The following is a 23,627-nucleotide window of genomic DNA, read 5'->3' on the forward strand; positions in this document are numbered from 1 at the left end:
CCACTGAAAAACCTACATATGAAAATTTTGTAATTTCATGGCCGTTAAAAAACTAATGAGAGTCTTATATTTGTTTTTATTTTCTGCAGGCTACTGATGGACTTTTCTGGGAATAAGCTTAAAATTAGGGCCATTGAGAAGGGAATATGCTAAGAAAAGAGTTATTACTTCATAGTATGCAGACAAATTATAGTTAACATATTTTGTAGGCGGTTCCTCTATGATTTAACCTCCCCCCCTTAATATTCAATGGCGTAATTTAGTCAAAATCCTGGGGGTCGCAAATCTGGAGCCAATTTTCCCAAATCACGTGAAAATGACTGTTAAAGCTAAAAAATGAGCCATTTGGTACCATAAGAGTACTAAAAGTACTATAAAGGTGCTTTATAGTACTATAAAGGCAAATATAAACTAAAGAAACCTGATCCGTTTCTGTCCATGCTTTAATTGTGCAGGCCTATCTTATTTGACAAGATTTTGAAGAAACTAAATTTCAGTCGGGGGGGGGGGCGGGGGTCTGGGGGAAAACCGAGGTCTGGGAGGGGCAGATGTGCTCTCTTCGCCTCCCAAAATTACGCTCCTGTTAATATGCAGAGGTGATATTTGGAGGGAGAGGGAGGTAGTTACCCCCCCCCCCCCCAATAATATGGAGAAAAAATTATTATATATCCCATGCCCCTTGACTATCCGGATACTGATCTGCAAATACATAGCCCAAATTTGTTTATAAACTATTATATATTCATCTTACTTTATTTTATTTCATTAGCATTAACCAAACTTGACTTTTTAGATAGGCTCATAGGCCCATATAATGCCGAAGTACCTATTTGCACTAGAGGGTACGGGTATAGCATAGTGGACGTGCCTTCTAAATGTGTTAGCCACAATTTTTATACAAATTATGCTGTAAGAATTGTTTTATTTCCTTCTCCATAGCACCAATTCTCGGCTATACCCTTTTCTGTTACTAATCGCATTTTGTGTTATGACTAAAGGGCTGGTCACCCAGTATTCCAGATATATTGCATAAAGGGTGAAGCAATAATTTTTGTTCATTTTTCAGTTTCATCTTCGCTCTTCACTTATACCATAACACTTCACATATTTTTAACTAATCATTATTCAAATTCAGAGTCGAGAGAATTCAGTTTCCTGTTGAATAACTTTTTATGTAATTCAGATGCCATTGGCGGTATCGCCTTTGATTGGTCAGCCCGCTAACCCGCAGGCAGCTAGAGTGCCAAGCTACCCTGACCCGCTCACATACAGTCTGAATTCGAGTTTTGCCTAATATTGAACATTTTGTATGTAAAATGTACAATTTATTAGCAGGGCTACGAATTTACTTTAAAAAGCAAGAAATCAACTATGAAAGTGGTATATTTAGGCTGTCATATATGTTTACAACTGCTATACTCATTGCTGCATCGTTGATGACTACTGCTGTGCAGTATATTGGGACACCAATTACATGTATGAATGATGGCGATGTTCCTATCAATGTGATAAACACTTACTGTTGGATTTCGAGCACGTTCACTATGCCGGATTCTTTCAATAGAAAAATAGGGGGAGAGGTGGCCCACCCAGGCCTGGGAAATGAAAATGGTGAAAGAAAATACCATGCGTATTATCAATGGGTTTGTTTTGTGTTGTTCTTTCAAGCACTGTTTTGTTATATTCCAAAATGGCTTTGGAAAAGTTGGGAGGGGAATTTGATGGCTACCCTCGTCATGGGTATGAACTCTGGTTTGAAGACTGAAGAAGAAAAGGAAGAAAAGAAAAGGGTACTGATAGATTATCTTCTTGGGCATGTTAAGGTAAGCCTGTTTTTTAAAATTCTATGGTACTCTTGCATTATGTGGGCCTCTTGGGTTAACTACTATACAGTAGGCAATGATAAAACCCGTTTTTGACTTGTTTTTCGCTATAGACTAGGCAATGATAGCGTGGTTTTCATTGCGTATAAAATACTAAACTGTGTTTTTTGGGGGCTATAGGGGGGGGAGGTACCTAAGTTAGGTTACGTATTTAATATATGATATGCTTTACCCCCCCCCCCCACTCAACCCCCTATTATGCAAATATATAGTCCAAATTTGTTTCTCAACTAGGCTATTATATGTTTGTCCTATTTTATTTCATTAGGATTAACCAAACTTGACTTTTTAGAAAGACTCGCATAATGCAAGAGTACCAATTCTATTGATGGCCAATAGGGTATATCATATGAGTGTAAAAATATAAAATGAAATGAGTTTAATTTGATCAAAACCGGGGGGGGGGGAGGCAGCTGCCCAGGCCTAGGACCGGAACTGTATGGGAAGATGTTGAGTTACTTGGACAAAACTGCCAAGAATGTCTCTCATGGAAGCTTTTTAAGTAGCCTATCCGTCTCCTTTCCAGTCCTCTGCAAAGGGCACTGATGATTCACAGACTTTTGATAAGAAATGAATATTTAAGAAAAATATCTGCTGCAAACACAAAACGAAAGGAAAGTTTTTGTTTAATTTTTTCAACAAAACACTAATCAGGCATGTTTTTTTTATCACCTCTCCCCCGGTCAATATCTACCAAATCATATTATTGAGTTAGGACTAAAGTGAATACACCATTCGATGCCTTTTTTTATGCTAATTACGAATATAATAAGCATTTCTATCGGAAATGAATTTCAGTCCCCCCCCCCCCTTATATCGGCTATACCAAACCAAAACCGTTAGTGGTGTATATAGGGGGGGGGGGCTGAAATTCATTTCCGATAGAAATTCTTATTATGTTCGTAATCAGCATAAAAAAAGGCATCGAATGGTGTATTCACTTTAGTCCTAACTCAATAATATGATTTGGTAGATATTGACCCTCCCCCCTCGCCTGATAGAGGTTTTTTTTCAAAATTTAAGCGGGCTGCTAACGCCTCCTCCCAGAGAGGTGTATGAGTTTTGCTGCGCTTTCTTGACTCACCTCCATATATTTGAATCCTAAAAGAATATTGTATATTAATTAAGATTATGTACGATTTGTCTGGTCCAATAGGCGGTGGAGGCTTGGATGCAATTCACACGGTAGGAACTATTATATGCTACATGGAAATGTCTTGAATGGGCCAGATTTTTTTTTTACTAATTTACTACTCAATGTGTCTTTTAGCGCTCTTTCCAAATAGGCTATTATTATTGCTACCATCACTGATTCCATTAGGTCATTAAAGTGGCACATGGTTCCTAATATTTTTTGCTATTTAAATTAAGATATCATATTGAAAAAAAGACATATAGCATTTTATTCCGTGCTCAGTGCTCTTTCCAAACATAATAATAGCCACTGTGACTATTGTCTACCCTCTCTAGTGCGGCCTGAAATTGCTTAGAATATATACAAACAGTTTGCTGGTTTGTTAGTATTTTTTCTTCAAATTTGTCTTTATTAAAACCATTCTTGACAAGAAATAAATACAAGAAGAGGTAACACTGTTACCTATAGACTCATTTGAATATAGGCTAATAACAAAAGAGCAGTATCATTCAGTTCTCCAATCAAAATTTCCCAAATATTGTTGCTGTTGTGGCATTTGCCCCTCGCCCCCTAGTTGTGTCATAATGTGTTATTTATTGCCTTAAATAATATATTTCTTTGTTGTTTTTTATTGTCGGAATTATTCTTTCTCTTTGCTAGCGAACATTTCTATGCATAGGAGGGTGGATAGTATCACCTCATTGCAAAAGTAATCGATTTGTTGGATCAATGTATATGATCTAGAAAAGGTATAAAAATAGAAAAAACAATGAAAATATTTGTAATAGAAACTGCATATTTTAAAGTTGTGATGGTACTTATGTAGCATGCGGTAAAAACGCGAGAAGAACAGCATTGAAATCTCAAAGATGCTATATGAAAAACAGATTATCGCTGCCTAGTGAGGTATTGGGCACTCCGTGACAAATATTTAAACTTAAGTTCTTTGGGGTTGAAGGGGCAAAAAAAGGTACCTAGGTTAGGTTACGTATTTAATATATACTATACTTTACAAATATATAGCCCAAATTTGTCTCTAAACTATAATATTTTTACCATACTTTGTTGCATTTCATTAGAATTAACCAAACTTCACTTCTCTCGTGTTTACCGGATAATAAATAAGTACCGTAATGATTATATTTTAATAGTATTTTCTTGTAGTTTTGTTCGTTGCCTATGAGCTATACATGGCCTCATTAAGGGGGAGAGGGTGCGTTGTCACAGATGTTTTCGAAGACCGCACTGCCTTTTAAAGTCGGAATATTTTGGCTTCAACACGAAGCCCTTATCAACGTAAAAAAAACACCCCAAGAAACTAGCTTAAACAAAACATTTAAAGAAAAACACAACAGACGCTATACAAAAAAATAAGAAAGGAAAACTTAAATTTAAACAAAATCCAATGTAATAAAAAAGTACCAAAGGACAAGTGTTAAAGCAACAAGACGAAAAGTCTGCTGTATGTATAGGCCTACTATTATTCTTTCAAATTATCTTCTGATTGAATTCAATCAAAATGAAACTCTTTAGTTAAATTTTTTTGTGTGCCCTAACTTAAAATCAAATATAGGTTAACAAATAACACTTTTTATTTTGTTTAACTTTTTTTATTCAACTTTTTTTATTCAACTTTTTTGTTTCGTTCAACTAATATTATTGTAATTAGTTTTTTCAGTGTATACAGTAATTTATTATTATTATTTTTTTTTAACTTGGGTAATGAAAGGACAGTTCTAATTTTGAAGGTATCTGTGAAGAATCGTTTGAAGCATTTACCTCTACCCAGGGCCGGCGCAACCTATCCTGACGCTCTAGGCAAGCTATTTTTTGCGCTCCCCCCCCCCCATGATTAGGTCTTTGTTCCATTATCCACCTCAATTGAACCCTTGCCCAAAATCACCCCTTCTTTTGCCTTTTTTTTGCACTTAACGAGACTGTTACATTAATTTACACACACAGTCACAAATTACATATACAAATACAAACAATATAAAGAATAATTAACGAGGAAAATCTAACCTGTGTGGCTGCTAGTACAACCATAATTATGATAGATAATTATATGCGGAACCCTTAGTGTCAGAGTATTTATTTCATTAGGTACATAATAGGAACTTATCAAAGAAAACCAATAATTTTGCAGAAGAGATAACTTCAATTCTAAAAGTTTACATAGATTATAGGTAAAAGGGAAAAGTTAACAGAAAGAAATTCTACAGTTCACAATGTAATTTTTCTTAATTTCATCTTTGTGAAAGAAGTCACCAGTTCGTTCAAGTCGATGTCTTTTGCCAAGTCTTGTTCAACTGATAGAGTGGCTAGTCCTTGAAGCATTTCTTGCGTCCCGGTGGATCGAATATAAGTTTTAATTAATTTTAATTTTGAAAAACTACGCTCACCACTTGCAACAGACACAGGCAGAGTCAGCAAAATCCGTAAAGCCACGAACAAATTTGGGGCAAAATCTTTTTAGACCATTGCTTATGATGAAGTTTAGGACATCTACTGGATTTGCGTTCTTGGATACTCTCGTAGCACTGGCTTGAATTTGAGTGCAAAGTTTGTGGCCTTCGATATCTTTAGCTTCATTGTTTAAGAGGAAATGTTGTAAATTCATAGAATCGTCCATCAGGGACTTTGTTGTTGCAGCATTTACCTTGGATATGTTGTAGAGAAATCTGAAATGGAAGTAATTTCGTCTGACTGTTGAAACCTATCATCCAGAGAAGAAATTGCAGTATCGAGACTGGCAAAATGGAAATTAACTTTGAAGTGTTATTGAGGGGATACCAGAGGTTCATCATCCGCTTCGTAATCAAACTGTTTTTTTTTTCAACCGAGCTGGCAGGGTTTTTGTTTCTAATGTAGGTTGAATGTTTAGCTCCTCTGCCACTCCTCGGGCGTCAACTAGACCTCCAAAGCCATCGTTGCAACGTAACCTTTGTAAGTACAATTTAGTTTTGCTTAGTTGATGTTTGGCAACAGCCTAATCAAATTTTTTGGATTGTAACTGCTAACTTGTTATGTTGATTTCAAAAAGTATAATATGCCATAAAACTGCACTTACAACAAAATTGTATTTTTCAATGTTTTTTGCCAGACCTAAAGCTTGCACTCGCGAGTTGTTATCTGTTTGACCCATTTAAAAAGTGATCTTCATAAATATCCATTAAAGCATCATGAACATCATCAAGTTGATATCGAAGAGGTACGAGAACATCTATTCGACTTTCCCATCTGGTTTCACTAAGGGACTTGAGCGTCAAGTTAGTTACACGTTTTTTATGAGTACTCCAACGTTGTGTTGAAGCAGAAAAATAATGATAAATTTCTTGAACCAAAGCAAAGAACCTCGTAGCCTTCAAGGTCACGTGGCTGCTCTGAGAGTACGCGGCGGCGGCCGTGCTTCCTCCCTGCTTTCCATTACCCGCACATAGCACAGTACCGACTAGTGCCTCTTCACCTTCCTCGGTGCACAACCGACACTGTCGACTATTGTCGAGTGTCGTCTGTCACTCAAGTCTCTCATGCAACATGAATCAGTAAGGTGAACTGTAAAACGTAATTCAAGCTATTATTCATAAAGATTTATTCTGGAATCAATTTTTTTTCTGATTTTTCCATTTTTTCCGCCCTCTCCAGGTTGCCGCCCCAGCCGGCCGCCTAGTGGACGCGCCGCCACTGCCTATACCCTTCCTCTCTCCATTGGGTGCTAACTTGCCAATCTTGGCGCTATATGTAAGGTCAAAAGCTTCAGAAAAAGATCTAGAGCCATGAGGCACAAGGGGAGTGTTCCAAGTATCATGTCTTTACTAAGATAAGATTTAATGAAAATGAAATACATATACATTAATAATCTAGGCCTACTCTATAATAATCTGCCGAAAAGGCTCCTTGACCTTTTAAAATGAAGGAAGACGTGAGATTCACTTATGCAGAGAAAAAAAAAGTCACAAGAGGAAGAGAAAAGAGTACAGTAATTATATTTTAAAAGATTATACAAAAATAATTAGAATGAATAAATTAAATTGTCTCCGATGAATCCCACGAAAAAAAGAGAAAAGGAAAAAACAGAAAACAATTTTGAAGGTGTAATAAATTTCTAATAATTTTTTTGAAAAAGCTAAGAGTTGTTAAAGACATCATGCAATATGACTCGCCGTTACAGGAATGAAATATGACCATAGAGAGGGAGTAAAAGAATTCGAACATAATATTTTTCATTGCGAAGATGATAATAGATTTTGATCAGTGGTGAGAAACCGTGGAACACTCAATCTTGATTCATAAAGTTTGAAAAATCTGTAAGATTAATCATTGAATGTGAATAAAACCTACTGACATGGCTTAAAATCCTTCTGACGTCATAGGAATCATGTCATTAAAACCTCAATCAATGGGAAAACAAAGCTTATAACAGGAATATCTGCCAAGTGAGGCAAGTTTAGAGAGTTAAATAGTAGCAATTAACTTGTGCAAGCACTACTGTGCAAGCACTGTGCACTGTGCTACTGTGCACACAAAAACATAACGCTAAGAACCGAGAAAAGGAATAACCAAAATAAAAATTCATGCACATATAGGCAATGGTGTATCAACTGATAATGGAAAGTAGGCTTTTCAACCTCATCCCCAACAGATAATGGGCTGCAGCCTACAGTACTGGAAGAACATGGCGAATATAGAAAGCAGACATCATATTTGGAAAACAGAATTACCAAACGTGGAAATAGCTGCTTTTTGCATAATTTGACGGGATTCTTTTGATAAAACGATAGAATATGATTCGTCCATGTTTAAACGTGGCCAGAGAAGCTTGAGCGGCGTAATTTTTCTGTCTCTTATGCTACTACTACTACTAACAACTCATCGCAGCACCAAGCCGCCTGAGGCCAACAGAGCTACGCACGCTCCTCCTCCACCCCAATCTATTCAAAGCCTCCCTTTTTACACCCGCCCACGAAGTTCCCATTTCCTTTAAATCTTTCTTTATGACGTCCTCCCACCCCAGACGAGGACGACCTGCTTTCCGTTTAGCCCTAGACGGTTGGCCGAAAAGAACAATCTTTGGCAATCTATCATCCTTCATCTGCACAACTTGCCCTAGCCACCTCAACCTTTCTTTCATTATAGCCCTAGAGAGGGGTATTGAACCACATTTTTCGCATATCCTATTGTTTGAAATACGGTCAGTCAGCCGGGTACCCAGAACAATCCTTAAGCAATTTCTCTGGAAAACATCTAGCAAATCTTCATCCGCTTTTCGGAGCGTCCATGCTTCAGAGCCATATTTGACCACTCTCATCACTGTAGCTTCTAATATTCTATTCTTGATTTGCAGACTTATATTTCTATTCTTCCAAACTTTTTTTAACTGTGAAGAAACATCCTGAGCCTTGGTAATTTTACTATTGACATCTTCAATGCTCACACAATCTTTTCCAATAATATTACCAAGTTAAGTGAAGCTTCCCGCTTGATCAATCGTTTCGTTACCCACTGTCACCTTTTCATCTTCCCTTATTCCTAGCCTTCGTGACTTAGTCTTCTTAACATTCATTTTCAAACCTATTCTAGCACCCTGAACTCGCAAAACCTCTAAAACTTCATTCATTTGGCTCACACTTTCATCTAGGATGCTTAGATCATCAGCATAATCCAAGTCCAGGAGACTTTTTCCTCCCCATTTGCTTCCGTGGTCTCTCATTGCCTTTCCTGTGCTCCCTAAGACAAAGTCCATCAAAATAATCCATATAAAGGGGGATAGAACACAACCCTGCTTAACTTCTGATTTAATACAAAACCAGCTGCTGAGCTCATTTCCTACCTTAACCGCAGCAGTGTTATTCTCGTACATAGCCCTAATAACTTTAATGTATTTGTCTGGTATACCATACAAGGATAAAACCTTTACTAAAGCTCTTCTATCAACAGAATCGAACGCTTGGTCATTATCTATAGAACTGAGGACCAAAGGTATTTGAAAACTCAGGCACTTCTCAATTGTTAGTCTAAGATTGAAAATTTGGTCGACACATCCTCTATCTTTCCTAAAACCGCACTGTTCTTCTCTTAAAACTTTGTCTACGGCATCTCTCAGTCTAAAAAGTATCATATTACTAAGTAATTTACCGCATACAGAAACCAGACAAAGGCGTCGATAATTACAACACTAACTTTTATCACCTTTCTAATAAAGTGGCATAATTAAGGTTTTCCTAAAATCGTTAGGTACTTCCCCTTTTTCAAAAATCATATTCATAATCTCCAGTAACTTAATTCTAACCTCAGAGCCACCATATTTAAGAAACTCATTTACCACCCTATCAGCACCTAGAGCCTTATTATTTTTTTATCTTTTTAGCACTGTTTCTAATTTCCCCTCATAAAACAAATCTTCCTTCACATCCAACGTATCACAAACTTTTTCATTTTTCTCTATATCTTTTCCTGTTACTCTATCTCGGCTAAGCAAATTCTCAAAATGTTCGGCCCATCTCTTTAGTTTTTTTCCTTCTCGCCAGGGGCGTCCTGAGGCTCATTTTATTGGGGGGGGGGCGATCTTCATAAATTTGACCAAATTGCTACCTGATTTATGCCGAATTTTCTGCAGAAATCAAGAATTTTGCTAAATCTCTGCCGAAATTTTTGCCTTTGGCAAAAATTTTACCAAATGCGAAAAAATTGGGGGGGGGGCCGCTCCCCACCCCCCTTTGGGACGCCCCTTCTCATCGCTAATTGCTGCCCCATTCCTATCTTTAACTTTAACCATTTCTGTCTCTTATAAATGAAATTATCTTCTCGTTTACTTCTAATCTACTTAAAAAAAGGTTCTCTAACAAAAAGAAACTTGGAAAAACTTATTTGTAATGTTGTCTTTCCTGCCATTATTTGCTTTTTTAGAAAGAAAATATTCCTTTTTTTCAGTAGGCTACTGTGCTAAAATCCAGGACACATGCGAGAAGCAGGGTTGCCACCGTCAGTAGGATTTTACTAGATCTATTAAAAAAAAATCTAATAAATTTAGAGGATCTAGTAAATTTCCCGAAATCTAGTAAAAACTAGTAAAAAGTCATGATTTATAGTAAACAAAACTTTTTTTTATATTCCATGAATTCAGGGAAAAAAATTATCGTAAACATATGAAATTTTTGCTTGTCTGTTTTACAATTTACAATTTTGCTTGTCTGTCTCAGAGACAGACAAGCAGTCCCCTATTTTCATAAATAGACACTTCACTTCCGGCGAAAAGATTCAGCGACTTCAGAAATCCTGGATTTGCTAGCTGAATGCGACCGGAACAGCATCCGACTTCCAAATTTTTGTCATCACTCATCCTTCCCAAGTCCCACAGGTCCCCGAGAGCAATTTCTCTATCCTGCTAGGAGAAATACGGGATCTGAAGAGCTCTATGTTCGTGGTCAAGCAGTATACGACTGGTGTTAAATCGACTGCCTCCCCAGACATTGGCGCTACTGCAGCAGCAAACAACGAGCAACGGATTTGTACTATAATCGTCGAAGAAGCTCCATGTATGGACCCCCTAACTAGACTACAAACATTTGGTCAACTGCAGTCTGAAGATGGCATACAAGGGGTCAGGCAACTGAGAAATAATAAGCTTCAAGTCAAATTCAGTGACGTTGTAAAAGCCAAAGCTTTTTGAAGTGAGGCCCCTAGCGTCCTTTCCGCAAAATTGCCAAGTGGCAGCCAAAACAGCATAAAGTGCAAACTAAGGGAAGAAGAATTTTTTGGCATAATAAGAGGACTTTCCGTCGATGCGGATGCTAATGAACTGGTAAAGCATAATCTAGGCCTTGTAGAGGAAGCTCTCCGCTTCGGACAAAGCGAAACGGTCAGACTGACTTTCAAAAATAAACTGACCATGAACTTTGCCATGTCTAACGGAATCAAGCTTGGATACGACTTTTTCCGGGTAACGAAGTACAAGGAGGCCCCAAGAAGATGTTTCAGATATCAAAGCTACGACCATCTCATTGAAATCTGCAAGAACAGTCCCAGATGCTCTAGATGTGCTGGATCTCACACTAGTAACAAAGACACGCCATGCAACGAAGACCCCAAATGCGTTTCTTGCGAAGGATTTCATGTCTGCTTCAGTCTAACATGCCCTAAATTAAGAGAGATTCTGAAAAACAAGAGTAAGCAATGAATATGTCTCTTAAAGCTCTTAGTCTGAATACCAATGGTTGTCGCAATAAAGAAAAGGCCATAGACGATCTTCTCCAGATTTATGACGTAATGTTTATCCAGGAGCATATGCTTTCTGGACTGAATACAAACTTCCTAAACAGATCCCGGTCTCACGATGTCTTCATACAGCCCGCAAGATCTACGGCATGGCGTCCGTCCGGAGGCCTGAGTAGATATGACCCTAAAGGTCCGAACAGCACACCAAATATGGGCATAGAGTCATTAGGGAGAACACGTTGTTAATGGGGTCAATGACCTCTTTTTCCAAGGTCGATGTTGTTGTTGTTGTAAGTGCACGCTCTCAGCGAATGTCAAACACCTGTGCTGTTGACCTCAATTCACCTATCGTGAATCAATAATTCCCCTTAGAAACAACAAATTAATTTCCCCTTTCTTGACAGATCAATCAACCAATGACATCATCTGTCAGACTTTAAAAATTTTCGCATAGAAACGATTCTCCAGGAATAGATCCAAGTCATTAATGTCTTTGCCTCGGAAACAACTCTTTTGATCGAACTCCAAAGGATATTAATAGCCAAAGGCCACGGAAACATTTCTCCAAGAATCATCTTAGCGATGAATTGTTTTAGCGCGGGAATCAGGTTTCTTATTAATTTGAAATGCATTTGCGCAGAGATGCCAAAAACAAAAGGAACACGCTGAATTACGTTTAGGGATTATTTGGGCGAAACTGTTTTAGACAGGTTATGGAACTATTTCGGCGAAACAGTTAGAGACATTTTAAAAGATGATTTTTGAAGAGATTTTAGAAGAGAATTTAATGGTGAAACTCTGTGGTCGTTATAATACCACAAGTTTCATTTGAACAGTGTTGTGAGGTCCTCTAACCCAACCCCAAAGGGTTCCAATCCTCCTACCCCAACCCCGAAGGAAGCCCCCGGTCCTCAAAGGCCCCCCAAGCTCCCAAAGGGCCACCGGCGCCCACAAAGGCCCACCCAGACCTCCAAAGGCCATCCCCGGACCCCCCAAAGGCCCATCGAGCTCCCAAAGGACCAACGGGGTCCCAAAGGCCCTCCACCGGTCCCCAAATGTCCCCCAGGCCCCCAACTGTCCCCCCGGACCCCCAAAGGCCCCCACTGTGCCCAAAGGCCCTCCCCGTGCCCCCAAAGGCCCTCCCCCGGCCCCCAAAGGTCCCCCGGACCAGAGAAGCGCCGCCGGGATGCGCCGTGGGCCAGGAAAGCGCCGCAGGGATGTACCGCAGGGAGGCACCGCGGGGCAGGAATGCGCCGCAGGGGATGCGCCGCAGGGATGCACCGCAGGAAAGCGCCGCAGGGATGCGCCGCAAAAAAAGTAAACTCAAAAGTAAAAATTTCGAAATGTTATCCCCCAAACGCCCTCCTCAGACCCCCAAAGGCCCTCCCCTGGTCCTCAAAGGTCCCCCAGGCTCCAAAAGGACCAGCCAGCCCCCAAGGGTCTCCCGGACCCCCAAAGGTCCACCCCCCGGACCCAAATGTCCACTCGGCACCCCAAAGCCCACCCCCGGACCCCCAACGACCCCCCGGCTCCCAAAAGACCCCTCAATCCTCAAGGGCCCCAGGAGCCCCAAACGCCCGCCCTGTCCCCCAAAGGTCCGCCCCCGGTCCCCATACATGCACACAAAAACTTACACACACACAAAAACTTACACACACACACAAAAACTTACATACACACACGAAAACATACACACACACACGAAAACTTACACACACACTCCAAAACTTACACACACACACACACAAAAACTTACACACACACACACACACAAAAACTTACACATGCACACGAAAACTTATATTCAGACAAAAACTAAAAAGCACACAAAAACTAACACACACACACACAAAAAAATTACACACACACACACACAAACAAAAACAAACACACACAACAAAAAACTTAAACACACACAAAAAATTACACACACACACACACAAACAAAATTACAAAAGAACAAAAAAAACAAAAACAAAAAAACGAAAACAAAATGAATAAAAAAAAAAAAAACACAAAAAAAATAAAAAAAAACACAAGAAAAAATACACACACACGCAAAAAATAACACACAAAAAAACTAACACACACACACAAACACACACAAACTTATACACACACACACACACAAAACTTACACACACAAAAAACACACACACACACACACACAAACTTACACACACACACAAAACACTTACATCCACACACAAAAGCTTAGACACACAAAAACTTACAAAAACACACACAAAAACTTAGACCCACACGCAAAAACTTACATGCACACAAAAACTTATATGCACACAAAAACTTACACACACACTAAAACTTACACACAATCACAAAAACTTACACACACACACAAAAACTTACACACACACACACATGAAAACTTACACACACACTCCAAAACTTACACACACACTCCAAAACTTACACACACACGCCAAAACTTACACACACACAAAAACTTACACACACACACACATAAAAACTTACACATGCACACGAAAACTTACGTGCACACAAAAACTTACATGCACACGAAAACTTACATGCGCACAAAAACTTACATAAACACAAAAACTTACACACACACACACACAAACAAAACTTACACACACACACACACGAAAACTCACACACACACGCAAAAAATAACAAACTCACAAACTTACACACACACACACACACACACAAAAACTTAAAAAAGAAAGCAAAAAAAACTCTCAAACACACGCACAAAAACTTGCATACAAACAAGAAAACACACACAAATTACACACACACACACGACCACATACAAACACACGGCCCAAAATCAAAACAAACACATTAACACACACACACACCCACACAAAAAAAAACATAAGCACACAAACACTTACAAGCACACAAAAACTTACACACACACACACACACACACACACACAAAACTTACACACACAAACAAACAAAAACACACACACACACCCAAAAACTTACACACACACAAAAACTTACACACACACACACACACACAAAAACTAACACAAGAACAAAAAAAAAAAAACACACAAACACAAAAACTAACACACAAAAACACTCAAAAAAATGACACACACACACACGAAAACTTACACACACAATCCAAAACTTACACACACAAAAACTTACACATTCACACGAAAACTTACACACACACACAAGAAAACTTAAACACACACGCCAAAACTTACACACACACACACACACAAACTTACACACACACACACACACACAAACTGACACATGCACACGAAAACTTACATGCACACAAAAAATGACATGCACACAAAAACTTACACACACACACACACACACAACTTACACACACACACCCACACACGAAAACACACACACACACGCCAAAACTTACACACACACAAAAACTTCCACACACACACACACACACATACACAAAAACTTACACATGAACACAAAAAAACTCACACACACACGCACAAAAACTAACACACATACACACACACACAAAACTTACACACACACACACTAAAACTCACACACACACCCAAAAACTTACACACAAACAAACTTACACACACATACACACACACAAAACTTACACACACACACACACACAAACTAACACAAACACACAAAAAACTTATATCCACACTCAAATTGTTAGACACACAAAAACTTACACACACACACAAAAACTTACACCCACACGCAAAAACTTACATGCACACAAAAACTTACATGCACACAAAAACTTACACACACACAAAAACTTACACACACAAAAGCTTAGACACACAAAAACTTACACACACACACACACAAAAACTTACACCCACACGCAAAAACTTACACACACACACACAAAAACTTACACACACAAAAACTAACACACACACACACACACACAAAACTTACACCCACACACAAAAACTTACACACACACACACAAAAACTTACACACACACACGAAAACATACGCACACACAAAAACTTACACACACGCACAAAAACTTACACACACACAAAAACTTACACACACACACACACAAAAACTTACGCACACACACGCCAAAACTTACACACACACAAAAACTTACACACACACACACACACACACAAAAACTTACATATTCACACGAAAACTAACATGCACATACAAACTTACATTCACACAAAAACTTACACACACGCGCAAAAACTTACACGCACACTCAAAAACTTACACACACACACGAAAACTTACACACACACACGAACACTAACACACACACACCAAAACTTACACACACACAAAAACTTTTTTGGTTAAGTTAGGTTAAGTTAGGTTAGGCTAGGTTAGCCTACGTACGCGCACGTACGTAGGCTAACCTAACCTAACCTAACTTAACCTAACCTAATTTAATCTAACCTAACCTAATCATACACCTAACTTTTTGCCTGTCTCTCACCTAACCTAAGCTAACCTAAGTGAAGCGTACATGGGCTAACCTAACCTAACATAACCTAACATAACATCATCTCTTCTAAACTAACCCTACTCTCCTGTAAACTTTATTAATACTACAAAATCTAGCCCAATATAATGTATCCTAACCTAACTTAAACAGTGAATTTCCACCATTCAGACTGGTAGACTGAGACCCCAATATTGTGCTAGTGGATTTCCACCATTCAGGCTGGTGGACTAAGACCCCAATTCTGAGCTAGTGAATTTCCACCGTTCAGGCTGGTGGACTGGGATCCCAATACTGAGCTAGTGGATTTCCACCATTCGGGCTGGTGGACTAAGACCCCAATTTTCCAACTCTTGCATTTCATGACAGAAATTCAAAATGAACTTCGAAAAATCAAGAGAATGTAACTGTGAGAAGGCAAAGCACCACAAGTCACTACTGAAATATTCCAACTCTTGCATTTCACGACAGAAATTCAAAATGAAATTTGAAAAATTAAGACAATGAAACTGTGATATGGTAAGTGTGTAAGTTTTTGTGTGTGTGTAAGTTTTGTCGTGTGTGTGTGTAAGTTTTCGTGTGTGTGTGTAAGTTTTCGTGTGTGTGTGTGTAAGTTTTTTTGTGTGTGTGTATGTTTTTTTGCGTGTGTGTAAGTTTTTGTGTGTGTAATTTTTTGTGTGAATGTTAGTTTTTGTGTGCATGTAAGTTTTTGAGTGTGTGTGTTAGTTTTTGTGTGTGTGTGTGTAAGTTTTTGTGTGTCTAAGATTTTGTGTATGTTATCTTTGACGTGTATGTGTTTAAGTTTTAGTGTGTGTGTGTGTGTGTGTGTAATTTTTTGTGTGCATGTAAGTTTTAGTGTGAATGTGTAAGTGTGTGTGTGTGTGTGTGTGTGTTAGTTTTTGTGTGTGTGTATTTTTGTGTGTGTGTGTAAGTTTTTGTGCGTGTGTGTAAGTTTTTGTGTGTGTGTATGTTTTTGTGTGCATGTAAGTTTTTGTGTGCATGTTAGTTTTTGCATGTTTGTGTATGTTTTTGTGTGTGTATCTTTATTTGTGTCTTTGCGTTTTTTTGTGTTTGTTTGTTTGTGTTTTTTTTTGTTTGTTTGTGTGTGTTTTTGTGTGTGTGTAAGTTTTTTTTTTGTGTGTGTGTATGTTTGTGTGTGTGTGTTAGTGTTAGTGTGTGTGTATGTGTGTGTGTGTATGCGCCACTGGGGATGCGCCCTGCGGCGCATCCCCAGCGGCGCTTTCCTGGCCCGCGGCGCATCCCTGCGGCACATCCTGCGGTGCTTTCCTGGCCCACGGCGCATCCCGGCGGCGCTTCTCTGGTCCGGGGGACCTTTGGGGGCCGGGGGAGGGCCTTTGGGGGCACAGGGAGGGCCTCTGGGGCACAGGGGGGGCCTTTGGAGGTCCGGGGGGACAGTTGGGGGCCTGGGGGACATTTGGGGACCGGTGGAGGGCTTTTGGGACCCCGTTGGCCCTTTGGGAGCTCGTTGGGCCTTTGGGGGGGCCCGGGGTTGGCCTGGGGTGGTGGGGGGGGCCGTGTGGGGGCCCGGGGGGCCCTGGGTAAGCTGGGGGGGCCTGTGCGGCCGGGGGGCTGCCTTCGGGGTTGGGGTAGGAGGATTGGAACCCTTTGGGGTTGGGTTAGAGGACCTCACAACACTGTTCAAATGAAACTTGTGTATTATAACGACCACAGAGTTTCACCATTAAATTCTCCTCTAAAATCTCTTCAAAAATCATCTTTTAAAATGTCTCTAACTGTTTTGCCGAAATAGTTCCATAACCTGTCTAAAACAGTTTCGCCCAAATAATCCCTAAACGTAATTCAGCGTGTTCCTTTTGTTTTTAGCATCTCTGGGCTAATGCATTTCAAATTAATAAGAAACCTGATTCCCGCGCTAAAACAATTCATCGCTAAGATGTTTCTTGGAGAATTGTTTCCATGGCCTTTGGCTATTAATATCTTTTGGAGTTCGACCAAAAGAGTTTTTTCCGAGGCAAAGACATTAATGACTTGGATCTATTCCTGGAGAATCGTTTCTATGCGAAAATTTTTAAAGTCTGACAGATGATGTCATTGGTTGATTGATCTGTCAAGAAAGGGGAAACTAATTTGTTGTTTCTAAGGGGAATTATTGATTCACGATAGGTGAATTGAGGTCGACAGCACAGGTGTTTGACATTCGCTGAGAGCGTGCACTTACAACAACAACAACATCGACCTTGGAAAAAGAGGTCATTGACCCCATAAACAACGTGTTCTCCTTAATGACTCTATGCCCATATTTGGTGTACCGTTTGGACCTTTAGGGTCATCTCTACTGGCCTGGTAATATACGCTAGGAAGGAACTATCGGGTAAGCCGTCGATTAGAAGCAGTAATCTATTATGTGTCTCTGCTGAGGGAATCGAGTTCATCAATGTATACATGCCCACTAACTACAACAATGCTGTCTCTCTAACGAAATTCTCAAAAGCAGCAGATGCCCTTGAACGACATTTGGAGTCTCTTGAGCGTAGTGGGAGTAAGTGGCTAATAGCTGGGGACCTCAACTGCGACCCTACCAAGGACCATATCCTGTCTGATATCTTTCTAAACTGCCTCCCAACCTCTTACAATATCTGGCCGAAGTCGCTGGATTTTACGTAAACCCATACTAGTGGTCATACGTCAAATATTGACCATGTGCTTTCATCCACATCCATCCCTGGTCTCCCAGTTACAGTATGTACTGACGATCCGATTAGTGACCATGCCGGAATTTCGTTCCACCTGCATTCAGCACAGAGCACTAATAACGCCTGTTCAAGAAGGTGGGTCTACAAGGAAAACTGGCAAAAGTGTAATATTGCCCATATATTGCCACTGTTGCCGTCCAGTTGCATAAAGTTCCGTTCATCTACTCTGTACAGGTCCTTCAAATGGCAGCCTCTATTGAACTCAACACTACTATCATCAAGTTATCCACGCTCTGAAAGCTGCCGAATCGAAAGGTTCCAAGAAGGTAACATTACATATATATATATATATATATATATATATATATATATATATATATATATATATATATATATATATATATATATATATATATATATATATAGCCGCGTAGCCGCACGCGCACCTTTTTTTTAGTATTTAGTAAAAACAGATGCGATCTAGTAAATTTTTCCGCTCCGATTTAGTAAATTCTTCCAGGTCAGGGCGGCAACCCTGGCGAGAAGTGATAAACATGCGAGAAGTAATAATGCTAACATCAGATAAAAACCTGTTCTTTAGTCTGCAATGACCAATGATAAGTGATTGAATGAACATGGATGGTAAAATTACTTCAGTTTTTTTGGGGTTTAGGGGGGATAAAAGGTACCTAGGTTGGGTTAAGTTAGGTTACGTATTTAATATATGCTATGCTTTACCCCCCACCCCCCTAATTTGCAAATATATAACCCAATTTTGTTCTTAAACTATTATATTTAGTACTGATGCGTTATATGGTCACTTTTATATATATGTACAAGGAAACTAGTCACGAAAAACCCGCCAGACGGGTTAATTGCAAGAGACCGCTTTAGAGAAATGCAATGCAAAGTGTAGTTTTCATTGTGTTTACTATATTTATACTGTTGTTTTTTGGGATTTAGGGGGGAGGTACCTAGGTTAGGTTATATTTAATATATGCTATGCTTTACCCCCCCCCCCCTAATGGGCAAATATATAGCCCAAATTTGTTTATAAACTATTATATATTCATCCTATTTTATTTTATTTCATTAACATTAAACAAACTTGACTTTTTATGGAATTATTTGAAAAAACTACGTTTTCTAAAGAGTTAAAGAGGCTGAGTTACAAGGTCGAACCTTAAAACGTACAGGGATTAGGAGGCACAGCTGGGGCTGCCGCCCCCAAACCCCCGCTTTCGCAGTCTTTAAATAACAAATTTTTTTTTAACTGAAAGTAAGGAGCGACATTAAATCTTATAACGAACAGAAATTATTCCGTATATGAAAGGGGCTGTGCCCTCCTCAACGCCTCGCTCTTTACGCTAAAGTTTTTATTTTTTAAAAAAAGAGTTGTGAGAAAGTCAAAATTTAGCGTAAAGAGCGAGGCGTTGAGGAGGGCACAGCCTCGTTCATATAAGGAATAATTTCTGTTCGTTTTAAGTTTTAATGTCGCTCCTTACTTTCAGTTTAAAAAAACTTTTTTTTTATTTAAAGGCTGCGAAAGCGGGGGTTTGGGGGCGGCAGCCCCCCAACTGTGCCTCCTAATCCCTGTACGTTTTAAGGTTCGACCTTGTAACTCAGCCTCTTTAACTCTTTAGAAAACGTAGTTTTTTTCAAATAATTTCTGCACGTTTTTGTACAGTTTATTACTTATTATTGATTGACTAACTGTTAGCTGATTTGACAGCTTGCGGGCTTGCGGGCTCTTATAGGAAAACGAGCCCGCATTTTCGCGGGCTCTTATAGGAAAACGATAAGAGACCGCTTATAGCGGGCTCTTATAGGAAAACGAGGCTCTTCGTAAATGTAAATTCGGGGGATAATTTTTTCGGTCTGAAAATATCAAAAGGCCCTAACAGGTCGAATTCTGCTTCGAATGAGTCCTCATTCACCCGGATCAGTTGCCAACTGTGGCCTGTAGGCGTGGATAAAAAAAAAAGAAAAAGAAATGAATTTTAAGTGGCTATATTTGGTTTTTTTAAAACAGGGAAGGAGTGATAGGATGGAGCTTAAATTTCGAGGATAAGCTCCCGGGCCCTAGGAAAGCTTAACCTCTAAATTTCAGCCCAATCGGACAACGTTAAAGGGGGGCTGTGGTGGGAGGGTCGAAACTTCCGGCCCACTTTACCCCATGAAGATAAAGTCAGAGGAGGATGAAATTTTGCACGTTTCTTAGTTTGAGCTTGGGCTACAAAATGCGATCACTGCCGTCTCTCTGCGACCTCTAGGACCTGAAATCGCTTAACATTGTGGTGGGTTGCCTCTTTATAGAGGCACAAGTGTGCCTCCTTGATGTTTATGAATTGTGAAATATTTTCCAGCAACTGATGTGTCCTATAAAAACGGATTTTTTTAAATGATAGTTAGAAATAAGTCAGTTTTTTTTTGTAAATTAAGAAAACTAGATTTTATTTTCACTATCCTTGGTACTTTAAACTTTCAAATTATAGTTTTTTTTTAGATTTAGAACATAAAATTAAAGGCATTTTTTTCTCCATGAAGCAGTTATACGTATGCTCATACACTTAACTTATTCTAACAATACCGGGTTAAATATGGTTTGTTTAACAAAATGACAAAAAATGCCACTTTGCTGTGTCATATTCTATTTAGTTACTTAAAAATTTCAATTTAAGGGGGAACGGTATAGAAAGATTCCCGGCTATCTCTTCCATGTTAAATATTTTTAGCTTGTCTGGCGACAACAGACGCATAAAGGCATCAATTTTGGTTTAATCTGTTCCCCTGATCTAGCAACATAATATGAATTTGCTTTTTTTTACTGGGCTTTCTAAATTAGTACTTTTCATGTAAATTCCATTTCAACTTGTCTAAGAGAACGGCACATAGAAGTTTAATAAAATTAACACGAACTTGTAGAGGATTTTGGAAGGCACAATTTGACTTTTAATTTTATTTTTCTAATCAATTCTAAAAAGACATTTTCATAAGTTTATTTGTTTCTACTAAAAGTTGCTACCATTAGTTTTATATTAGAAACTCCTGAACTGTTGCATGTTTAGTTTCAATAGGCGGGCATAAATACCAGTCTTCAGGTTATAAAAAGTCAGGGTTTCAACATGTATTGGATGTCATGATCAGTGAATGTTTCAACATATTATGCAAATATAAATGCTCCGTCAAATTAGGTTGCTGTCAAAGATTTTGAAAGAAGAGAAAGGCAATTAAAGAAAAACTTGGCGAACGCTACAATTTTTTTTTGTTTTTGCAAGACTGTTCCGATATTCTAGGACTATTGATTTGCTGTGATAACTCTTGAGGAAAAGTGGAAAAAACAACAAATAAATAAGCACAAATCTTTGATCTTCCTTCTCGAAAAAAAAGCAAAATTCTATGTTTTTGCTGTGATTTGCTGCGATAACTCTGTGATTTGCTGTGATAACTATTGATTTGCTGTGATAACTCTTGAGGAAAAGTAAAAAAAAACAACAAATAAATAAGCACAAATCTTTGATCTTCTTTCTCGAAAAAAAGCAAAATTCTATGTTTTTTGCTGTGATTTGCTGTGAAAACTCTGTGATTTGCTGTTATAACTATTGATTTGCTGTGATAACTCTTGAGGAAAAGTAGAAAAAAACAACAACAAATAAATAAGCACAAATCTTTGATCTTCCTTCTCAAAAAAAAAGCAAAATTCTATGCTTTTTGCTGTGATTTGCTGCGATAACTCTGTGATTTGCTGTGATAACTATTGATTTGCTGTGATAACTCTTGAGGAATTGTAGAAAAAAACAACAAATAAATAAGCACAAATCTTTGATCTTCTTTCTCGAAAAAAAAGCAAAATTCTATGTTTTATGCTGTGATTTGCTGTGAAAACTCTGTGATTTGCTGTGATAACTATTGATTTGCTGTGATAACTCTTGAGGAAAAGTAGAAAAAAAACAACAACAAATAAATAAGCATAAATCTTTGATCTTCCTTCTCGAAAAAAAGCAAAATTCTATGTTTTTTGTAGATTGCAGTTTAAAACCTGCACAGAAGTGTCCCTTCATTTTCTACGAGATTAGCACTTGCCCATTTTTACCTGCTTTCCACCATTTTGAAAATCTGGCAAAATTTCCCAGGCTCGTCACTTTTGATGGGTTACTTTTGTTTGATTCTAAATTTTTATGTATCAAAATTCATTCAAATCTAAAAGTAAGTTAGGATTCTAATAGTTCTTGGGAAAATCAAATTTATTAACAAGCTACTTCTAAATCAATTTAAATCAAACACTATCTTAGCATTATTCTCTTTATTCTTATGCTTCGTTTCATCTCTTCAACCATCAGATTCTACCCTTTCAGCTGTATTTCACCATGTCATTTTGGGACAACCATTTTGTGCTAATTTAGCCATTTTAAGTTCAGGTTAGTCAATGTAAACGTTATTAGGTTTTAATTTCCCGGTTGTAAACGTTGTAAATGTAAACGTTATTAGGCTTTAATTTTCTGATTGTAAACGTTATTAGGCTTATTACGTTTATATTCTATTTTTTTTTTGTTATTAAATTAAAGTAGGCTTAGTAGGTTTTGTTGTTGGATAATAATATTATTTTACTTGTTATAGCAACACACGAGTTACGCCCTTCGATATTTCATTTGTGAAACTTTAGCGTGGGTCAATGTCATGGCTCAAATGTATGTGATGAATAGATTCCTTGGAGGTCAGTTCTTCTCCTATGGGGTTTATGTAAGTTTATTATTCCATTTAATTGTTTAAATATCATTTATAAACAGTAGCACAGCCGTCTTTCGTATTTTCTTTTTTATAGGTAACATGCACAAGGTCAGACCCGAGGGAGTATCCATGATTTTGGGGGGGGGTTACAAAAAAACTTTTTAACGCATAAAAAATGGGGTTATAAGCATGTTTTTAAGAGCCGAAAAAAGTTCAGGGGTCAAAACCGGTACCCCCCCCCCCTTTTTGGATACGGCCTTGGTCAGATTCCCAATGAAATCTCACGATTAGGCCTATATCCTGTTTTTTGCATGTCCCTTAAACTTGGATGATATCCACCCATCCTTGATCTTTTTTTTTTTAAACTTATCCTAGAGGTGAGTTATAGATAACTGGAGAAACACGTATGCTGACCATTAAAAAACGATTTTTGTTCTGATTTAAAAAATGCCTTTCTATAATCTGATAAGAAAAATAAGATTTTTCAGCATAGAGAAAAAATTCAATAGAAACGGAGAATGACGAGAAAGCTTAA

The 23,627-nt window shown here is 38.4% G+C and overlaps 1 protein-coding gene across 1 annotated transcript in view; it reads left to right on the plus strand.

The window, feature by feature from the left end:
• The first annotated feature begins 1,268 nt into the window (after positions 1–1,268).
• The window catches only part of LOC148956906 (innexin inx1-like), a 31,023-nt gene continuing 8,664 nt past the window's right edge, over positions 1,269–23,627 (plus strand). Inside the window, exons 1-2 of the mRNA XM_089087690.1 lie at positions 1,269–1,823; positions 22,982–23,104. Of these exons, the coding sequence (XP_088943816.1) occupies positions 1,317–1,823; positions 22,982–23,104 (630 nt within the window). The 5' untranslated portion in view covers positions 1,269–1,316. The remainder of the gene's footprint in view (positions 1,824–22,981; positions 23,105–23,627) is intronic.

Source organism: Artemia sp. Qi Xiang Cuo, chromosome 1, assembly GCF_049724085.1.
Source record: "Artemia sp. Qi Xiang Cuo chromosome 1, ASM4972408v1, whole genome shotgun sequence".
NCBI lineage: Eukaryota > Metazoa > Arthropoda > Branchiopoda > Anostraca > Artemiidae > Artemia > Artemia sp. Qi Xiang Cuo.